The sequence below is a fragment of the Seriola dumerili genome, unplaced genomic scaffold (genome assembly GCF_002260705.1).
Source record: "Seriola dumerili isolate Sdu_G_001 unplaced genomic scaffold, Sdu_1.0 BDQW01000219.1, whole genome shotgun sequence".
In the NCBI taxonomy this organism is placed as follows: Eukaryota; Metazoa; Chordata; class Actinopteri; order Carangiformes; family Carangidae; genus Seriola; species Seriola dumerili.
The window spans coordinates 679,488-695,941 of record NW_019174474.1 but is presented as its reverse complement, the minus strand read 5'-3'; the positions used below and the strand labels follow the sequence as shown (position 1 = coordinate 695,941).

General features: G+C 40.3%; 3 protein-coding genes across 6 annotated transcripts; 1 reads left to right on the top strand and 2 right to left on the bottom strand.

The window, feature by feature from the left end:
* The first annotated feature begins 37 nt into the window (after window positions 1–37).
* On the top strand, window positions 38–8,047 carry man2c1 (mannosidase alpha class 2C member 1). The gene is made up of 27 exons (XM_022754669.1): window positions 38–209; window positions 830–955; window positions 1,048–1,171; window positions 1,286–1,356; window positions 1,456–1,633; window positions 1,730–1,919; window positions 2,352–2,458; window positions 2,553–2,663; window positions 2,773–2,865; window positions 2,992–3,108; window positions 3,185–3,280; window positions 3,388–3,533; window positions 3,850–3,973; window positions 4,434–4,555; window positions 4,659–4,744; window positions 4,840–4,986; window positions 5,075–5,154; window positions 5,249–5,343; window positions 5,433–5,537; window positions 5,632–5,788; window positions 5,880–6,023; window positions 6,238–6,347; window positions 6,454–6,533; window positions 6,652–6,794; window positions 6,887–6,990; window positions 7,099–7,247; window positions 7,945–8,047. Exons 1-26 carry the CDS (start codon window positions 109–111, stop codon window positions 7,202–7,204), a joined length of 3,063 nt encoding a protein of 1,020 aa, XP_022610390.1. The 5' UTR covers window positions 38–108; the 3' UTR covers window positions 7,205–7,247; window positions 7,945–8,047.
* On the bottom strand, window positions 7,201–11,386 carry neil1 (nei like DNA glycosylase 1). Of its 3 annotated transcripts, XM_022754672.1 has the most exons (10): window positions 11,234–11,386; window positions 9,666–10,147; window positions 9,464–9,583; window positions 8,772–8,880; window positions 8,574–8,667; window positions 8,332–8,453; window positions 8,218–8,245; window positions 8,061–8,131; window positions 7,747–7,960; window positions 7,598–7,653 (listed from the first exon to the last, which is right to left on the bottom strand). In XM_022754672.1, exons 2-10 carry the CDS (start codon window positions 10,115–10,117, stop codon window positions 7,610–7,612), a joined length of 1,254 nt encoding a protein of 417 aa, XP_022610393.1. In that variant the 5' UTR covers window positions 10,118–10,147; window positions 11,234–11,386; the 3' UTR covers window positions 7,598–7,609. The 3 variants fall into 3 exon arrangements, with proteins under 3 accessions (XP_022610392.1, XP_022610393.1, XP_022610394.1); XM_022754671.1 differs by having other exon boundaries at window positions 7,201–7,960; XM_022754673.1 differs by lacking the exons at window positions 7,598–7,653; window positions 8,218–8,245 and having other exon boundaries at window positions 7,813–7,960.
* A 298-nt stretch (window positions 11,387–11,684) lies between these two features.
* LOC111228608 (COMM domain-containing protein 4-like) lies at window positions 11,685–14,821 on the bottom strand. Of its 2 annotated transcripts, XM_022754593.1 has the most exons (8): window positions 14,759–14,821; window positions 14,391–14,462; window positions 14,210–14,275; window positions 14,087–14,126; window positions 13,286–13,405; window positions 12,469–12,549; window positions 12,179–12,355; window positions 11,685–12,074 (listed from the first exon to the last, which is right to left on the bottom strand). In XM_022754593.1, the coding sequence occupies exons 1-8, from the start codon at window positions 14,759–14,761 to the stop codon at window positions 12,037–12,039; spliced, it is 597 nt and encodes a 198-aa protein (XP_022610314.1). In that variant the 5' UTR covers window positions 14,762–14,821; the 3' UTR covers window positions 11,685–12,036. The 2 variants fall into 2 exon arrangements, with proteins under 2 accessions (XP_022610314.1, XP_022610315.1); XM_022754594.1 differs by lacking the exon at window positions 14,210–14,275.
* Between the last annotated feature and the right edge of the window lie 1,633 nt (window positions 14,822–16,454).

Sequence of the window (16,454 nt, the reverse complement as noted above, 5' to 3'; positions counted from 1 at the left end):
TAACAAAAGGTTTCACTTCCGGGTCTTGTCAGCAGATTTGAGTTACAGTCATTGGTATGAGTGCTCGCTGTTTTGCAGATCTGCAGGTGTTTGCGTGTTAGTTTTGTGATGTATCACCAGCCTGTGCTGAAGAACAGGCGCACTCTTCTCGAGAGGGCAGAGAAATTTGTCTCTGATATTTACTTCACAGACTGTAATCTGAGAGGACGGTAAGGCTTCTTCCACACAGCTGCGCTGACTTGTACTACATTGAATTGAACGATCATGTGCGACAGACCAAACATATTTGTGTTACTTCTTGTGCTGGTTTCTGCAGAGGATTGTTTAATATCAAATCCATCCAGATCATGTAAATCACGGCCGCACATCATGCTGCTCACAGTGCTTCTCATCAGCTGGACACTGGTCTGCAAGATAGTGTGGAAGAAAAAAAACTAAATAAATCTAAAGGGAGTCATTTCTAATATTAAAAAGTAAATTACTAATGCCTTTGTCATACTTAATGCTAATTTTCCTTTGATTTTTTAGGCTCTAAAATAAATGATCATATACAGCTATAAAAAAAAATGTCCACATGATGTCCACATTTGCTCATCTGCTCACATGCTCTGTAGTTGATGTGTATGTTATTGCAAACTGCACATTGATCAGATCTGGTCAGAACATCATGTGCAGTGTGAAAGGATTTCTTTGGTTTGACTTGTTGCTCATCTTAATTTAGGGTGTAACATTAGAGGGATAGTGAAGGCCCTTGAGTGAAATTTAAAGTGTTATTCATGATTTTGAGAAATAAGTTTGCCTCTGCTTTATGAATGATTATTGTCTGCAGGCTCTATGGAGACTCTCACCCACTGGAATCCCTCACCTCCCTCTTGTCCCCTAAACGGATCACATTCACAGAAGCTTCCAAGCAGAACTTTTCCCCTTATAAAGTTGGCGATACCTTTGGACCGACGTAAGAGATATTGTCTGATTTTATCAATGTTGTATCTTTTATTTTTATTTATAATCTTGGCACTAAACCAAGCTCGATGATGCTTTTTCAAGGTGGTGGACTTGCTGGTTTAAGGTGACCCTGAAAATCCCTGAATCCTGGAGAGGGAAAGAGGTTCATCTTCTGTGGGAATGTGATGGGGAAGCAATGGTATGGAGAGATGGACAGCCAGTACAGGTAACCTAGCAGCAGTGGAATTCACATCAGATGAGCTGAAAGTGGTAAAATTGCTATGCTTAGATGAACGTGTAGATTTTATTGCCATGTGTAACATACTGTATGGATTTGCAGGGGCTGACTAAAGAGGGTGAAAAGACGAGTTACATCCTATCTACCTGTCTGAATGATGAGGAGCCACACAGGTCAGTTACGCAAAACATGAGCTCAGTGCTGTTTCTGTAACAAACGTGGCTTACTGAAGGTTTGGGCACCTCTCACCTAAAGCTTGTCTCATTCTTTAGTGTCACCCTTTATGTAGAGATGGCCTGTAATGGGCTTTTTGGAGCTGGTCAAGGGTCCATGATTGCAGGTCCAGATCCGAACAGGAAGTTCTCTGTGCAGAGAGCTGAGTTGGTGGTATTTAACCGCGCTGTAAGGGAGCTGCTGACAGATTTTGAGTTGCTTATTGACATTGTGAAGGTATTTTCACACAGAACAATGCATGACGAAGCATTACTTAAATTAAATGGAATTTCAAATATACACTTCTTTCCATTCTTTGCCCTTCCGCCACAGGAACTAGGAGAGGAAGAGCAGCGAGGCTACCAGGCACTCTTCACTGTGAATGAGATGGTCAACCTATGTGACCCCTCTGATCACGGCTCTTTCTCGAAAACACGCAGTTTGGCTCATAACTTCCTCAGCCAACGAAACGGGGAAAGCCAGCACATTGTCCATGCAATGGGTCACTGCCACATAGACTCAGGTCCCTTTTTTTTTTTTTTTCAAATCACAATACTGTTTTGGTACTGACTGAATTGTATCTGTACTTGGCAGCAACAGTGCAGTCAGATTGTAATCTTGTTACTTATTTCTGAATTAGGTATTTCATGATTTAAATCATAATTTTGCCAATTTTAGACTATTTTATTTAGGTACATTTCTCATAAGACTCCTTGTGTTTATGCGGCATCAAGCATTTTAGAACTGGGCTCTGTTGTTAAATGAAAAGAAAGAAAAACATGTTTCAAAAAAGTATTGTTTTAGTATTTTTTACCAAAACTCAGCTATAGAACATTCTCACATGACACCCACCCGTATTACTTTAGTGAATAACAAATAGAAAATGTACATAAAATCATGCAATATTTGAAAAATGTTTCAAATTAGTTCATTTTTGTGACTCTCTTATTTGTAGCCTGGCTGTGGCCTTATGAAGAGACCATTCGCAAATGTGGCCGAAGTTGGGTGACGGTGATCCGTTTAATGGAGAAGAACCCAGAGTTTGTGTTTACTTGCTCTCAGGTAATTCCACACTGGTATAGTTTTCTATGAGCCATAAAGGTTCTCCAAACAAGAGCAGTCCTCTTCAGTTTAGACCTTTTTGCTTTTTGTCCAGGCCCAACAGTTCCAATGGGTGAAGAGCTGGTACCCAGGACTCTTCTCCCAGATCCAGCATTACGTGAAGAAAGGCCAGTTCATTCCAGTGGGAGGAACGTGGGTGGAAATGGTAAACCTGATTTCAGGAATAAGTAAATCACATATCACATATTATGAATTTAGCTGTATTATTTGGCCTGCTGTCATTCAGCCCTTTTTATGACATGTTTGCCTGTCAGGACGGCAATCTGCCCTCAGGTGAGTCCATGGTCAGGCAGTTCCTGGAGGGCCAGCGCTTCTTTAACCAAGAGTTTGGGATGCATTGCAAAGAGGTGGGGATTCATAAAACATGTCTACATAACCTGAGCTAACCTCTGTATAAAATCTGTGCTATACTTGTGGCTTTTTCGTATGTAATTGAGCACATAATATAAGGATCTTTTCTCTTTACTCTTTAGTTCTGGCTTCCAGATACATTTGGCTATTCCGCTCAACTTCCTCAGATAATGCAGGGTTGTGACATTTCCAACTTTTTGACACAGAAGCTGAGCTGGAATCTGGTCAACACCTTTCCTGTAAGTAGATAGTAAACACTGTCTTAAAAAAAGAATGTGACAGGTTTTGATTTTAAAGTTTTGATTTCTCTTTAAGCACAACACATTTTTCTGGGAAGGTCTGGATGGATCCAAGGTTTTAACACATTTCCCTCCCGGAAATTCCTACGAAATGAAAGGAAAGATTGAAGACGTGAGTTTGGTTCCTTGTAAACATAATGTGATAAATTAAGTCTGTGCAGAGAATTTTTACAATTCTTACAAAAGCTTCCATTCATCTGGGTTTTTCTCTGCCCACAGCTTGTGAAAACAATAAAAAGTAACAAAGACAAAGGCAGAGCCAACCACAGTGCGTTGTTGTTTGGATTTGGTGATGGCGGAGGCGGACCCACACAGCTGATGCTAGACAGACTGCACCGGCTTCAGGACACAGATGGGCTTCCCAAGTAGGTTCCGGTCACTCGTGAGCCAGAGTGACCAAGCCCAAACTTTGCAGGAATCAAAATGAATGAGTCAGTAGATTTATATTTTCTTTTTCTGTACCGTGGGATTTCTATGAATCAAAAGGGTGTGTCAGGACGTAAGCAAGAGACCACGCCATAATTTATGAATACTAAAGGATATGAGTGATGTCTACTGATGTCTTTATGGTGCTGTTTCAGAATAATACTTCATACAGTCATGTTTTGGTTAGAATGAATGACGAATGTCTAACCAGAGAGGTCATTGCTCACTTCCATCACTTCCTTGTGTGTTTCTCAGAGTCCAGATATCCAGTCCTGATGAGCTTTTCTCACAGCTTCGGGCTGACTCAGCTCTGCTGTGCACGTGGACCGGAGAACTTTTTCTGGAGCTGCACAATGGCACCTACACCACACAGGCACAGGTAGAATAGAAATCTGTTCACAGTCCTCATTGTAAAATGAAATTATTCTTTCTGAAACAAAACTAATAGGATTCCTCTGAGAAAAAAACAAAAATAGGATAGAACAATCAGAATAACTAGAATTGTGCATTATAAAATTATAAAATGCATATTTTTGAATAGTATAGATTATTTACATGATGGATTTACTCGGATTGTTACCTTTTACCATTTACCAATCTTAGTATATATATATATATTTACTAAGATCCACTAGTATCTTACAAAATAAGACAGTCCCTCACAACACCACAAAATAGGAAAAAAAGGGTCATACTTTATGCAGGGTCATGCAGGGAGTAGATAAGGAGATCTCAATGAAAAGATAAAAACACTGCCAACTAATTATGCGTTAAAACAATTAAAAATGTTTGTGCTGTATAAAATGCAGTTATCTTTATGCTTGCTTTGTTGTTTCCAGATTAAACGAGGGAACCGCCAGTGTGAGAGCCTCCTTCATGATGTGGAGGTAGCCAGCAGCTTGGCCCTGTGTCGGGAGAGGACATTTAAGTATCCTGTGGAAAAACTGCAGGAGCTCTGGAGGTCCAGACACACCCATTAAAGCTTGATGATGCTGATAGATAAATAACTGGTCTCTGTTGTTACTGTTTCATTGATGTTTTTGATTTTTTTCATTGTCGTCCAGGCTGCTGCTTCTAAACCAGTTCCATGATGTGATCCCTGGCAGCTGCATAGAGATGGTTGTGGAGGATGCACTCAGGTATTATGAAGGTACAGTTTTCATTACAGCAGCTGTCCATTAAAATCAGAGCCATATTGTTATATAGAATTTTCCAAAATTAAAACTACATCACAATGTGTCTTAGATATCCGTAGTGATGGTACTGCACTGCTGCATGAGGCGTGTGGAGCCCTTGGGTCCAAAGGAAACGGTGTCGGTGTGTTCAACTCTCTGCCATGGGAGCGCCATGAAGTCATCCAAATTCAAGATGGTGCTGGTAAACCTGATCTTGGTATGTTAGATACTCATAACGATTAAGTTGTTGCCCTATGAAACTACAACTTTATATCTGATGTTATGTGGTATCTGTGTTGCTGCAGCTCTGGTGAGAGTCCCCAGTGTCGGTTTATCTCCTGTCAAAGACGCACAGCCGATGACTCCAGTCTCTGTCACTGTTCAGGTGCGTACTATATAAGGTATAGATAATTTAATTAATTTAGCCACTGTATGTTATAATTTAATTTGGACAACTGAGGTGCTGTGTAACATTACAGGCCGATGGCACCGTCCTCATGGAGAACGAGACTTTACGGACTGTTGTAAACAAAGATGGCACTTTGGCTTCACTGTGTTTAATCAATACAAACAGGTACTGTGAAACCACATGCGAAACATCTCTCTGTGTCTACTACTACATTAACATTAATAAACACCTGTCTCACCCTTTATTGGTTTCAGAGAAGCCATCTCTGACAGCTGCCATGGGAACCAGTTTGTCATGTTTGATGATGTCCCACTGTACTGGGATGCTTGGGATGTAATGGACTACCATCTTCAGACAAGGTGTCAGTCATTACTCTTACATCCATCCTATGACACCACGAAACTCATGAGAGTGTGTGCAGTTATTGTAGATATGAATACTGTGACCTTACAGGAAGCCGGTGCTGGAGGTGGTGCAGCCTGTCCATGTGGTGTCCTCAGGTGGGCTACGAGGGAGTGTCAGCTTCACCCTCAGGATCAGTGATAAAAGCACCGTCACACAGGAGATTGTCGTGGACGCCATGTGTCCTTACATCAAATTCAACACAGAGGTACCTTACAACATCAATGATATCTGGAGAAATTTTGAGACGAATTCTTCAGTACCCAAGAAATCCCCAATGATGAATCCTCCACTTTCAGGTGAAGTGGGCAGAGTCACACAAGTTTCTCAAGGTGGAATTCCCGGTGCGAGTGCACAACCCCAATGCAACATACGAGATCCAGTTTGGCCATCTGCAGAGACCAACACACAGGAACACTTCATGGGACTGGGCCAGATTTGAGGTACGCCACTGTGGAGTCAAGTGAATGAGTAGTGATTTTTCTTTTTAATCTTCCCTGATCCCCACAGGTATTTTGACAGCCGAACCTTGTGGCTTGTTTTGGTCCTGCACACCGAAATTGTCGGACAACAGATGTCAGTGATGTTGTTAGAATGACGGTAGTGCTGCTGAAGTGCTTTGTAATGTCCTGTTTTACATCATGGTTTCTGTCTTAGGTTTGGGGTCACAAGTGGGCTGACTTGTCAGAGCACAACTTCGGAGTTGCACTGCTGAATGACTGCAAATACGGTTATTCAGTCCACAAGAACACAATGACGCTGTCCCTGTGAGTTTTCCCACTGTTAATATACAACAAATTCTACAAATAGTACAATTCACTTACAGCTATTTTAAATAAACCTTGCATCTAACAGTGGATGTCTTTACTGTAGACTGAGAGCACCTAAGGCCCCAGATGCCAATGCTGACATGGGGACTCACCATTTCACCTATGCAATCATGCCACATACAGGTTTTATTTGTGTTTCAGATGCATTTTTGAAAATAAAGCATATTCATTAGAATTTAAAACTGTTACTGTGACATATGTGAAACACAAGTGTAACGTGATAATACTGTGTTTTGTATAGGATCCTTCCAAGACGCCTCTGTGATCCAGTGTTCGTACAACCTCAACTTCCCTCTGAGGTTAATCCACTGCACTCCTGACACTGTGCCCTGGAGTGCCTTTTCTGTCAGCACTGAAGCAGTCGTCCTGGAAACCATTAAGCAGGTATCCAGAGCACTCAGCTTGACCTAGCTTGACTTAATCCACTCAGCCCATTAAATGTTATTTACTCTAATTGCACGATTATGCATGACAAGGCCGAGGACCGGAAGGGAGCACTTGTAGTCCGCCTGTACGAGTCACATGGGAGCAGTGCGACTGCAACTCTCTGCACCACCCTTTCAATGAAGGAGGCATGGCAGTGAGTATTTCTATTTCTGGTGTTAACTGCTGTCTGGCATCATTTATGTCGTATAGTCTGCTAACTTTTTTTTTTTTTTTTTATTATTTTTCCCCTCCCTTCTTTCAGTTGTGACCTCTTGGAGAGACACACCCAACCAGCATACATTACATCAGAGGGAATTACTCTGAACTTCAGCCCCTTTCAAATTGTGTCACTTCTTCTCATCTTGTGATTATCAAGTCTTGGGGAGATCACATCTGGAATACTGATTAAATGTATGTGTGATGGAGAGAATTAAATTTAGTACAAATCAAGAATTCAGACTATATGACAGTCAGACCAATATAGACATTGGTCCTGAAGGTAGAATTTAGTAGTTTCACAGTAACTATGAAATTAATCATCAGGTGCTGCTCTGTTTACAGTCTATTATGTCTGTCAGGGGACTTAGAGTCTAGACTTGATTGAAACTGAGTGCAGCACATCTATTTGAGGGACGCACTATTGCCAAAAAGCCCCAAATACTTTTGTTTCAAATCAAACACTTGCAGAAATTTTGTAGAAGTGTGTTTTTATTAAAAAATAGTTGATAGTATAAAAACTTAAAAACATGCCTCCCTTTTTTCCCCCATTTTTATTACTTGTTCTGTCTGGTAACTCTGCTGCTCCGCCTCAGTGAGCCTGCAACAAGGAGGAATCCATTAGATTAAAATTGGTTCTAAAATTCCCTCAGTTGAAACAACTTTTCACTTTGAGAGAATATGAAGAGCTCACCTGCAGTTGGCACTGCACTGCTGCTCGCCCTCCTATGTGCAGTTGATCGCTTCTCGTGCTGTAGTGTGTTTACTTCCTGGTTGTTTTCGGTCAGTTTTTTCTTGGATCTGGCTTCCTTGCAACGTCCATCCTTTTCTTTTTTTGGCGTTTTGGTCACAGTTTCCCGTTTAACCACTCTTTTCTTCGTTGTGCTTTCAGAGCGACTCCTGGCCAACTAATGAAATCAAACTTTTGTTCAGAGGTACATCTGTAGACTTTAATACAAGCCAAGCAAAAAAAACAAAATAAAATAAAGACTGTTAATCTGTTAATACCTTTTTCTTGTCTGTGTAATCATGGTCATCTTCTTTCTTTGCTCTCTTTTTTGCCCTGGGGGACTTTGAATCTGTGATGAGCAAAATCGATGACACCAGATCAGTGAGACTGTTTCAGATACATTTAAGGTGTTTTATGTATTCAAGTATTACACACCTTTAGGTGCCATGGGGCCTGGGTCCCCCTGGAGGTAGAACAGTATGTATTAGTGTCAGTGATATACATAATCTTGAGCCAGAGATTAAAATATAGGCTGTTCCTTGAACTCACTTTAAACCACATTGTTCTGCCATTGTGGTCCCGGATAGATTTCATTCCATCCACGTAGTAACACTGCAGCCACGCCTCAAAGTCAGAGTAGTCTGCCTTCTCAGGGTCATAGCCCTTTCCACCTACAGTAAGTCATAAAAGGTTTCAAAAAATCAAAGACATTTCACAGAAAAATGAAACTGTAAGGATGAAGCCTTTCTCTAAAGGAAAGCTAACAATCCTTGAGACACGTGATCACTGACCTAGGTTGACCACCTCAAGAGGTACTGTATGACACAGTCTGAGCAGGTCCCCCATCTCCACTTTCACTCCTTTGTTTTTAGTTCTGTCGGAGGTCTTTTGGAAGGAAAACAGAGAGGCAGTGTTAGAAAATGCAGAGTGATTGTGGTTGAGTGTCTGATGATCTGAGAAATGTGGTTGTCCTTTTTGGGCCCTTTCACCTTTGTGTCAGCAATCTCATTTTTCACAGGCTTGCCACTTTCATATAAATCTTCTGACTCAAGGCCTTCCAGCGCGGTCCTGGCAGACACGAAGGGCGGAATGTTCAACCTTTAAAAAAACAAAACTGTACTTAAAGGCCTCTTCTTTTGTAAAACAATAAGGCTGTCTTGTCTTCAGTGTTTGAATCAGCACAGCTCCCCACAGAGAGTAACAAAATGAAAAGTGAAAGGAACCATTCATTTCATATCTGAAGGAAACAGACCTTGGAAAACATGTAGCGATGTATAAACCTATTGTGAGTGCCAGGCTCTCTGTCCTGTGAATGTGCATGCCACTGGTTATATCTGGCAAGGATATCCATCTGCAGACTAGACATACAAATACATCTACAGTAATATTTTAGTCTCCCCTTTAAACAAGCAAATACTGTAATATTGATCAGGGATGAACTCATCCAACATTTTCTGTTGGATCAGATTCTATCAGATTCCGATACCTCAACGCAGGGTACTGATCTGATACCAGTGCTCTCTTTTCCCCCAAATTTGACATCTGTATAAACCATAATTAAAATGGATTTTCATGTCAAACCTGATACCGACCCATTTAATAAGGTCAGTATCTGTAATAATAATGTACAAATGGATAATGTGTCATTTGAATAGTTGTGCAGGATGCGTATGTTTATCACCTGAAAAGGATTTCAGCCCTCAGATAGTTCCCGATACCATTGAAGTACTTCTGATTGAGCAGAACTTCACAGATGGGCCTGTCAAAAGCACGGTCAGACAGGTGCGACACGACGTTCTCCCTGCAAAATGTTTTACAGGTCAGTGCGATAGTGATATTTTCACTGAACATGGGACACAAGTGACACTCGTAACATGGCTAACCTGAAGCTCTTGTACTCAAACATGATGCAGGGCCCTCTGTCAGGCTGCCACGCTCCATTGGGATGCCAGCTGCCAAACCTGCGTGCATCCACAAAGCTCAGCACTCTGCAGGGTGTCTCGTTGGAATAAAAACGTAAATGGGCGTGTTTGGGCAATTCATCCTCTGTGGTGAGACGGAAATAGCCAGACATTCCAAAGCGGAAGACAATTTCCATGGGCTGTTCTTGTCCTGCTTTCAACCGCTCTTTAGGGCTATCGCTCTTCATGGGTGTCAGCGTGAGCTTCACTTCCTTGCCTCTGGAAGCAGCTGTGATGCGATAGGCCTCACAGGTGAAGGGCACATCAGGACTTTTGCTGACTTCAGATTTTCTGACCGGTCCAGTGAACACTACTCCCTGACACATTTTGTTTACATAAAGGCTGGCCAGGTGGAGCTCTGGTCCCTCAGGCATTTTGATGGAACAGATGAAGCTGTGCTACAACTGCAGAGAAAAAAAGTGTCTGAGCAAAGATAACGTCACAAAATACTGAGGGCATGTCATCTGTTTTCAGTGAGCTTGAGATATTTTACATTATACAATTTAAAAACTTACACATGGTAGCTATTTTTGAAGTTAATTCAGTATCTGAACACTCAATGTGTTTACAATGAACTACTTAACTAATTAAACTAACTTAATAAATTAAATATCAAAAAGTAATTATACAACATACAGTGCGGTCCAAAAGTCTGAGACCACCATTCAAAATACTTCTGCTTCCATTACAGCTTTAAGGTGTGTTTGGGGTCATTATCCTGCTGCAGTATGAAGTGGAAGAATGCAGTCTCTGAGAAATGGGCTAGTACTTCTCCTAAGCCAGGATGTGGTCAATTTGGTGCAGGTGTACAACTCCGGAGTAGGCAAAACACCCCAGACTTGAATATTCCCACCACCATGTTTCACTGTCGGTTTGATATACTGTGGTATCATTCTCTCTACTGTTTGCCTCCTTACATACACAAATCTCAAACTTTTATTCATCAGTAAATCTGACTTTAAAATAGGACCATTCATCCACTGTTAAATGCTGGTATATCTTAGCCCAGCATTTGGCCTCGTCCCTTGATGTATTCCAACACTTTCGCTTTCTTCTGATGTCATTTTCCCTACAGTGCTACTTGGTAAGCAATGACCTACTGGAAGCTTGAGGCACAGCCTTATTTATAACAGGTGAACACTGTCTGCAAATGTAATTATTTTAATGAGCCTCTAATGGGTACATGATCAAATGCACTAGTGTAGTACATTATATAACTTCATGTATTCTTAAGTGTTTCAAACATATTGATTATTTAGTTTTACGTGAAAATACTACAGATTTTCAATGTGGTCTCAGGCTGTTTGAAGCCACTGTAATATGCGTGTTCCGAATGTATTGTTGATTAATCATTTCACCCAGTCTGAAAAAAAACATCCAGTTTCTACATTGCTCCATAACAAGGGGAGAGAGTACCGGTAGGAACCACACACAGGTAAAAACTGGCGTGCTCACTCAGGTGAAAGAGCACGGCGGTTCAAATAACTTACCCAAACCAGGAAAGAGACTTCGCTGTTGATAAACTTGCTAATTTATCAAGCCGAAAGTGCAGTTTTTTAACCTACAGAGGTTGTCTTGCTCCTCCACTCTACACCGCGCTGCAGCAATGGGCACATGTCACCAACCACAAAGCTTTCACAACATGCTTGTTACCAAACAACTTGTGTAACATCACCGTTCACCAATCATTCTTTTGAAAGTATCGCGAGATCTCCGCGCTTCTTACGCTTGTTATTTGTAATCGAGTAATTCTCAGGTATTTCTGATCTAAGTGGATGTTTTTGTCATACTCTCTAATGATGCATTGAAACAGGTTCATATTAGATGCACGGTAGACAACCGTAGTAACCTAGCATGAGAAAACCGAGCAGCCCGATGCATGATGGGCGATGTAGTCGTTACGGATCCTGGGCGAGGATAGAAATATTTCAGTGTTTTACATGTTATTTATTTGTTTTATTTATATATGAGCATATTAAGACAACACACAAATTATCAACATCATTCTAATCAAATTTTGTTAAGTAATACTCAATATTTTACAAAAATGGTCAAATCGGTACTTCTGCTTCAGTGACAAATCACCCAGTCTGGAAACATTCTCACCAATTAATGTGGCAGAAAAATACAATTAAATATCAGTTATTCCAAATAAGGAATGACCCTTTCACCTAAAATTTTTGAACTGCATTCATACAAACAAATTAGGCTGTACAAGATGTAGGTATGGCACTTTTGGCAGTCGATCAGCACGCGATTCAGCTCTTGATCAGACATTTGAGGTCAGACTTCATTATAGTGCATTCATCATTGTCTGGGCTTGTTTGAGCTCTGTAGAAACACACAAAGGAATATAATAAACAAAATAAATAATAAAATTCATTTGAAAAGGAAAAACCATCAGAAAATTGTGATTTGACTAATGCAGAACTGACCTGCAAGCAGGACTCTGAACTTGTCAGCAGAGACAGAGACAACAGTCGTCTCTGTGGAGCCTGACTCTGCTCCTTGTGCCTGGAGTTTAAGCTGAATCACAGGTTCATTCACCTCTCGTAGCTCACTGGAGCTCAGGGTGTAGTCAATGCGCCATGACACTGCTTCCAATCGTCCTACTGAAATTCATGACAGAGCAGAATGAGTTAGTCAGCCTCACAAATAGCAGCGCTCATCATCAATAGTTTTTGTCTTCCTCTTTGAAGAGGGCAAGACAGACAGAAATACTTACATCTCAGGCTCGTCTCCCTGAGTTTGTCTTGCAGTGCAGAGTGCTTGTCTTCATATGATTTGCAGAGTCCTGTTGTGTGTTCTAAAAGGTCAGGTGTGCATAATTAATAGTCAGGATTTATTTCAAGCATATTCACATAAAAGTGTTTTAATGTTGTATCAGCAGTACTAAGACTCAATAAACTGACTCAATTAAACAGCATTAAAATAGAACACAATCTCAAGCTGGCGGAGTCAACTGGGAGTGCTTAATACTAGTGGGGCACCAAAGTCACAATGCACCACACCACCCACAACACCACAGTGCATTGTCCTTGCTGTACAATGTTCCCTTCAAGTACCAGCTGAATACACGTTGTACCAAATATATTACACAATAGGCAATTATAGTCAATAATCTCAAACAATAACACAATAGGCTGTGATTTATGACCTGCATGTTTCTGGAAATGAGGCCATTGTTTGTGTTCTCTGAACTAAGGTCCATTTTCAATTTATATTTGACCTGCTGGGACTCATATTCTGGGCATAGTTTCATAACAAATGTGCAAATCTTGAAAATATCTGTATTCAGTAGCCTTTGGTTGTCTGACAGCTATATGGCTCTGCTAAATAAGCTCCATTTAATGCAGAATAGCAATGAAATATTACAAGTAGTTTAAAAAATTGGTCAGATGGTGTTTTTACACATTTGTTCTACTATCCTTCCTTTTGGCAAAAAATGGGAGCATGGCAAGAGTTTTGGGCATGTGTGAGCATAGATTACATAACATAATCAGCATTTTTATACCAAACATGGAGAACCACAGGGGACTGACCTTTTGGCAGACCGAGCTGCTGCAACTCACTGGATAGAGATTCACTGTCAACATCATGCTTTGCTGCACTGGAGAAAATGAAGCTGAGCACTGCCACACTAGCTTTGATGTCTCCACTCTCTGCAAAATGGAATGATGTCACGAATGCATGTTTTATAAAAAAAAAAAAAAAAAAAAAAAACAATACAATGCAAGTGTGATAATGTTATGGGCTTGTGTGTAAGGTAAATGAGTCAGATTTAAAGGCAGTACCAATGTAAGTAAGAGCATTTACTCAAATAATGTACTTAAGAACAATTTTGAGGTAGTTGTATGTGAGTTTTTGTGCCTCTTTATACTTGTTTTTCACTACATCATACATAAAGTAGCTTCCCCTTGACCAACTACAACAGCAAAATGCTACATTACACCATCAGTAACAATCCAATAATATGTACTTTTACTTCAGTATTCAGTGCAAGACTTTTATTTGTATAGGAGTACTTACATACCTTTACTTAAATTACAAGATAAGCTTTATTGATTGCAGGGAAACTTAAATGTCACTACAGCAGAAGTATAGGAACAAATGCATAGAAGTAACTAAAAAACGAGTACACTGTATATGTGCATCTGCTATGTACAAATGAAACAAATAAGACAAGGAAGCTGCAATAAGAAAATCAAATACAAAAGTTACACTATAAGGAATGAAACTGCGTGGAGGGTAAAGTGTCACGTGTCTAGTATCTTAAAATACCGTTATTGCACTTGTAGGTATAGTAAAGATCTAAATACTTTTTCCACAGAAGGGAGACTTACCAAACTTTGCATCTGCAGTAAGCTTTGCAACCTTTTCATACTAAAAATGTAAAGAGACAAGCAATATTAATCATTGTGGGTGAAATGTGTGTGTATAACTTCAACTATGTGTCAAAGTCTTACATCAATGCCTTCCCCAAGCAAATCCTTCAGCACTTGAGCACACAGGAGTTTCATCTTGACACTTGACTGTCACAGATCGTAAGGCAGAAGACACACGTATTATTACAAAAAAAACTATAAACTCACACTGAAAAATAATATTGCTGTATTGATTACGTATATGTAATTTGCAACTACTCACAATTTTCGCTAATGTGCTAATTTCGGCAAGCACCCAATCTGGGCAATCCAAATCTCCACAGAAACGGAACCGCTACATCAGACAAGACATAATAAATGTGTCATATAATGTACTGCAACAAAAGCATCACCTCAAACACTGCAGCGTGAGCATTTACATTAGCCATCCATCATTAAATGCTACTAGCTAAGCTAGCCATTCTGCTAGCCATACCTGAAACCCGGGCTAAACATTGATAGTGTTGAACTAAATAAATACGTAAAGCATTTACAAAGCATGCAACTAAAACGTCATCTGAATAAAAGGACTTCTAAAGAAGCAAACGAGTTCAATAGTTGTTGAATAATACGATTGTTAAACGTGTTTACCATGGCTGTCGGTCAGCTGAGTAGCTGCAAATAAAAACAATATGAACAGGAAGAGTATTGCTGCTTCCTCTCATCTGATTGGACGATGGGGGAGCGGGGCGGGGCGTGGCATTTTTTCAGCTTGAAAAGATCATGGTCCTGAGCTGAATCTTCTGTTTGGGCCCAGTCACATCTTAAATAAAACACACATTGCATTGCTGAGTCACCTTGACTTTTCCTACTTATGTACTTAATGGCTTATGAACATGATTTTGAACTGATGCTTTGCTTTTGAGAAAATCGTAAAATACTTCTGTTTGAGGTCTCAGAGATTACAGTTGTAAAACATGGTTAAATACAATAGATTTGAATATGATCTATATGTATGAGTGGTGTTGACAGAGCAACACTATCTCTCTCAAACATCACACAAATCTATTTCGATCTATTTGTTATTGCAATTTGATAACAGAATGAACTTACCCCAAACAGAAGTTAGTGTTGCTATGTAGGATAATATTATTTCTTTGTCTGTGAATTGCTTTTTGACAAACAAAAGGGATACATCTGTGATTGAAATCTTGTGATCTGGTTAATTTGTGATGGAAGCAGTTTCAGGAGACCCAGATGTCTTAGAAGCATTTATTGAAGCTCAATGCATTGAGGAGAAGAGATGAGCAATACAAGTTTTTAAAAAAAAAAGAGTTAACACTATGTGCCACCAAATTCTGAAGGTCACATTCTTTGCAGGGCATATCTAAATGCATACAAAACTTACTACATTTCCAAGTCAGCAGTCCAGGCAGTACTTTCCCAAGGTTTAGCAACTGAAGGTCCCTTTTGTTATGACTTTATCATATCTTTAAGACCTTGGCAACTGTTATTGGGTACTGGGCCAGCTTGAATCTATCAGTCTACAGGGGAGGCAGACAATGAACTACTGGTTTTGTGGAAACCTGTGGAAACCCTGTCTAATGCTACCTAAAGGCCAAAGAAGGAAAAGTCATGTGCAAAACCTTTAGACATTTGTGAAAAAATGCTGTAAATGAGGCCATTTATAATTTTTATTTATTATACTTGGTGCAGCAAACAGAAAAAATCTCAATCAAATTTGATGCAATCATATTTTGCCTTTGCAACACCAGTTCTCTCACGTACACTTGCACACCGTTTTTCAAGGTACTTGGCAGGTAGCTTGCTCCAAGCCTTTTGGAGAGCTTGGATTTAAGCTGTATCGTCCAATCAGACATTGAGGTCAGGGCTCTGTGGGGGCCATACCATCTGTTGCAAAGCTCTTTGTGCTACACTGAAGATACAGTAGTTCTTTATGGCTGTGGTTGTATATGTGAGGTCATTTTTGAGCTGCAGAATGAATTTGGGACCAAACAAGTGCCTCCCTGATTTTCTATTGCCGGTTTACAGGGTTTAGTAAAATGCAACAATTATGCTGGTGTTTGTCACCAAACAGAAACAGTAGAACATGTGCTCATTACTTGTAGGACATGTAGCAGAAAGACGGGACAGGATGACAAGGATGTAGAGGGGGCAAAAGGGAACAGGACTGAAAAGTATACATCTTCAGACTTAGTTAAATCCAGTAGGGGGCAGTAACTCAGATGCCAGCTGCTTGCCTGTGGCTGCCTTCAGCCAAATGACAGGTGTGCTCTCCTAATGGTGTCAAATAGGCAGGAAGATTGATCTTATGATCAGATCTAAA

Excerpts from the sequence above, each read along its gene's own strand:
- neil1 (XM_022754671.1), bottom strand. The coding sequence starts at position 10,117 with ATGCCTGAGGGACCAGAGCTCCACCTGGCCAGCCTTTATGTAAACAAA. Across the intron at positions 8,881-9,463 it reads AGGGCTGAAATCCTTTTCAG|GTTGAACATTCCGCCCTTCG; the intron begins GTGATAAACATA and ends GTTTTTTTAAAG. Across the intron at positions 8,246-8,331 it reads GCAGAACAATGTGGTTTAAA|GGGGACCCAGGCCCCATGGC; the intron begins GTGAGTTCAAGG and ends TTCTACCTCCAG.
- LOC111228608 (XM_022754593.1), bottom strand. Across the intron at positions 14,276-14,390 it reads TTAGCACATTAGCGAAAATT|TCAAGTGTCAAGATGAAACT; the intron begins GTGAGTAGTTGC and ends GATCTGTGACAG. Across the intron at positions 12,075-12,178 it reads GTTCAGAGTCCTGCTTGCAG|AGCTCAAACAAGCCCAGACA; the intron begins GTCAGTTCTGCA and ends GTGTTTCTACAG.
- man2c1 (XM_022754669.1), top strand. The coding sequence starts at position 109 with ATGTATCACCAGCCTGTGCTGAAGAACAGGCGCACTCTTCTCGAGAGG. Across the intron at positions 2,459-2,552 it reads TTGTGTTTACTTGCTCTCAG|GCCCAACAGTTCCAATGGGT; the intron begins GTAATTCCACAC and ends CTTTTTGTCCAG. Across the intron at positions 5,538-5,631 it reads GACTACCATCTTCAGACAAG|GAAGCCGGTGCTGGAGGTGG; the intron begins GTGTCAGTCATT and ends GTGACCTTACAG.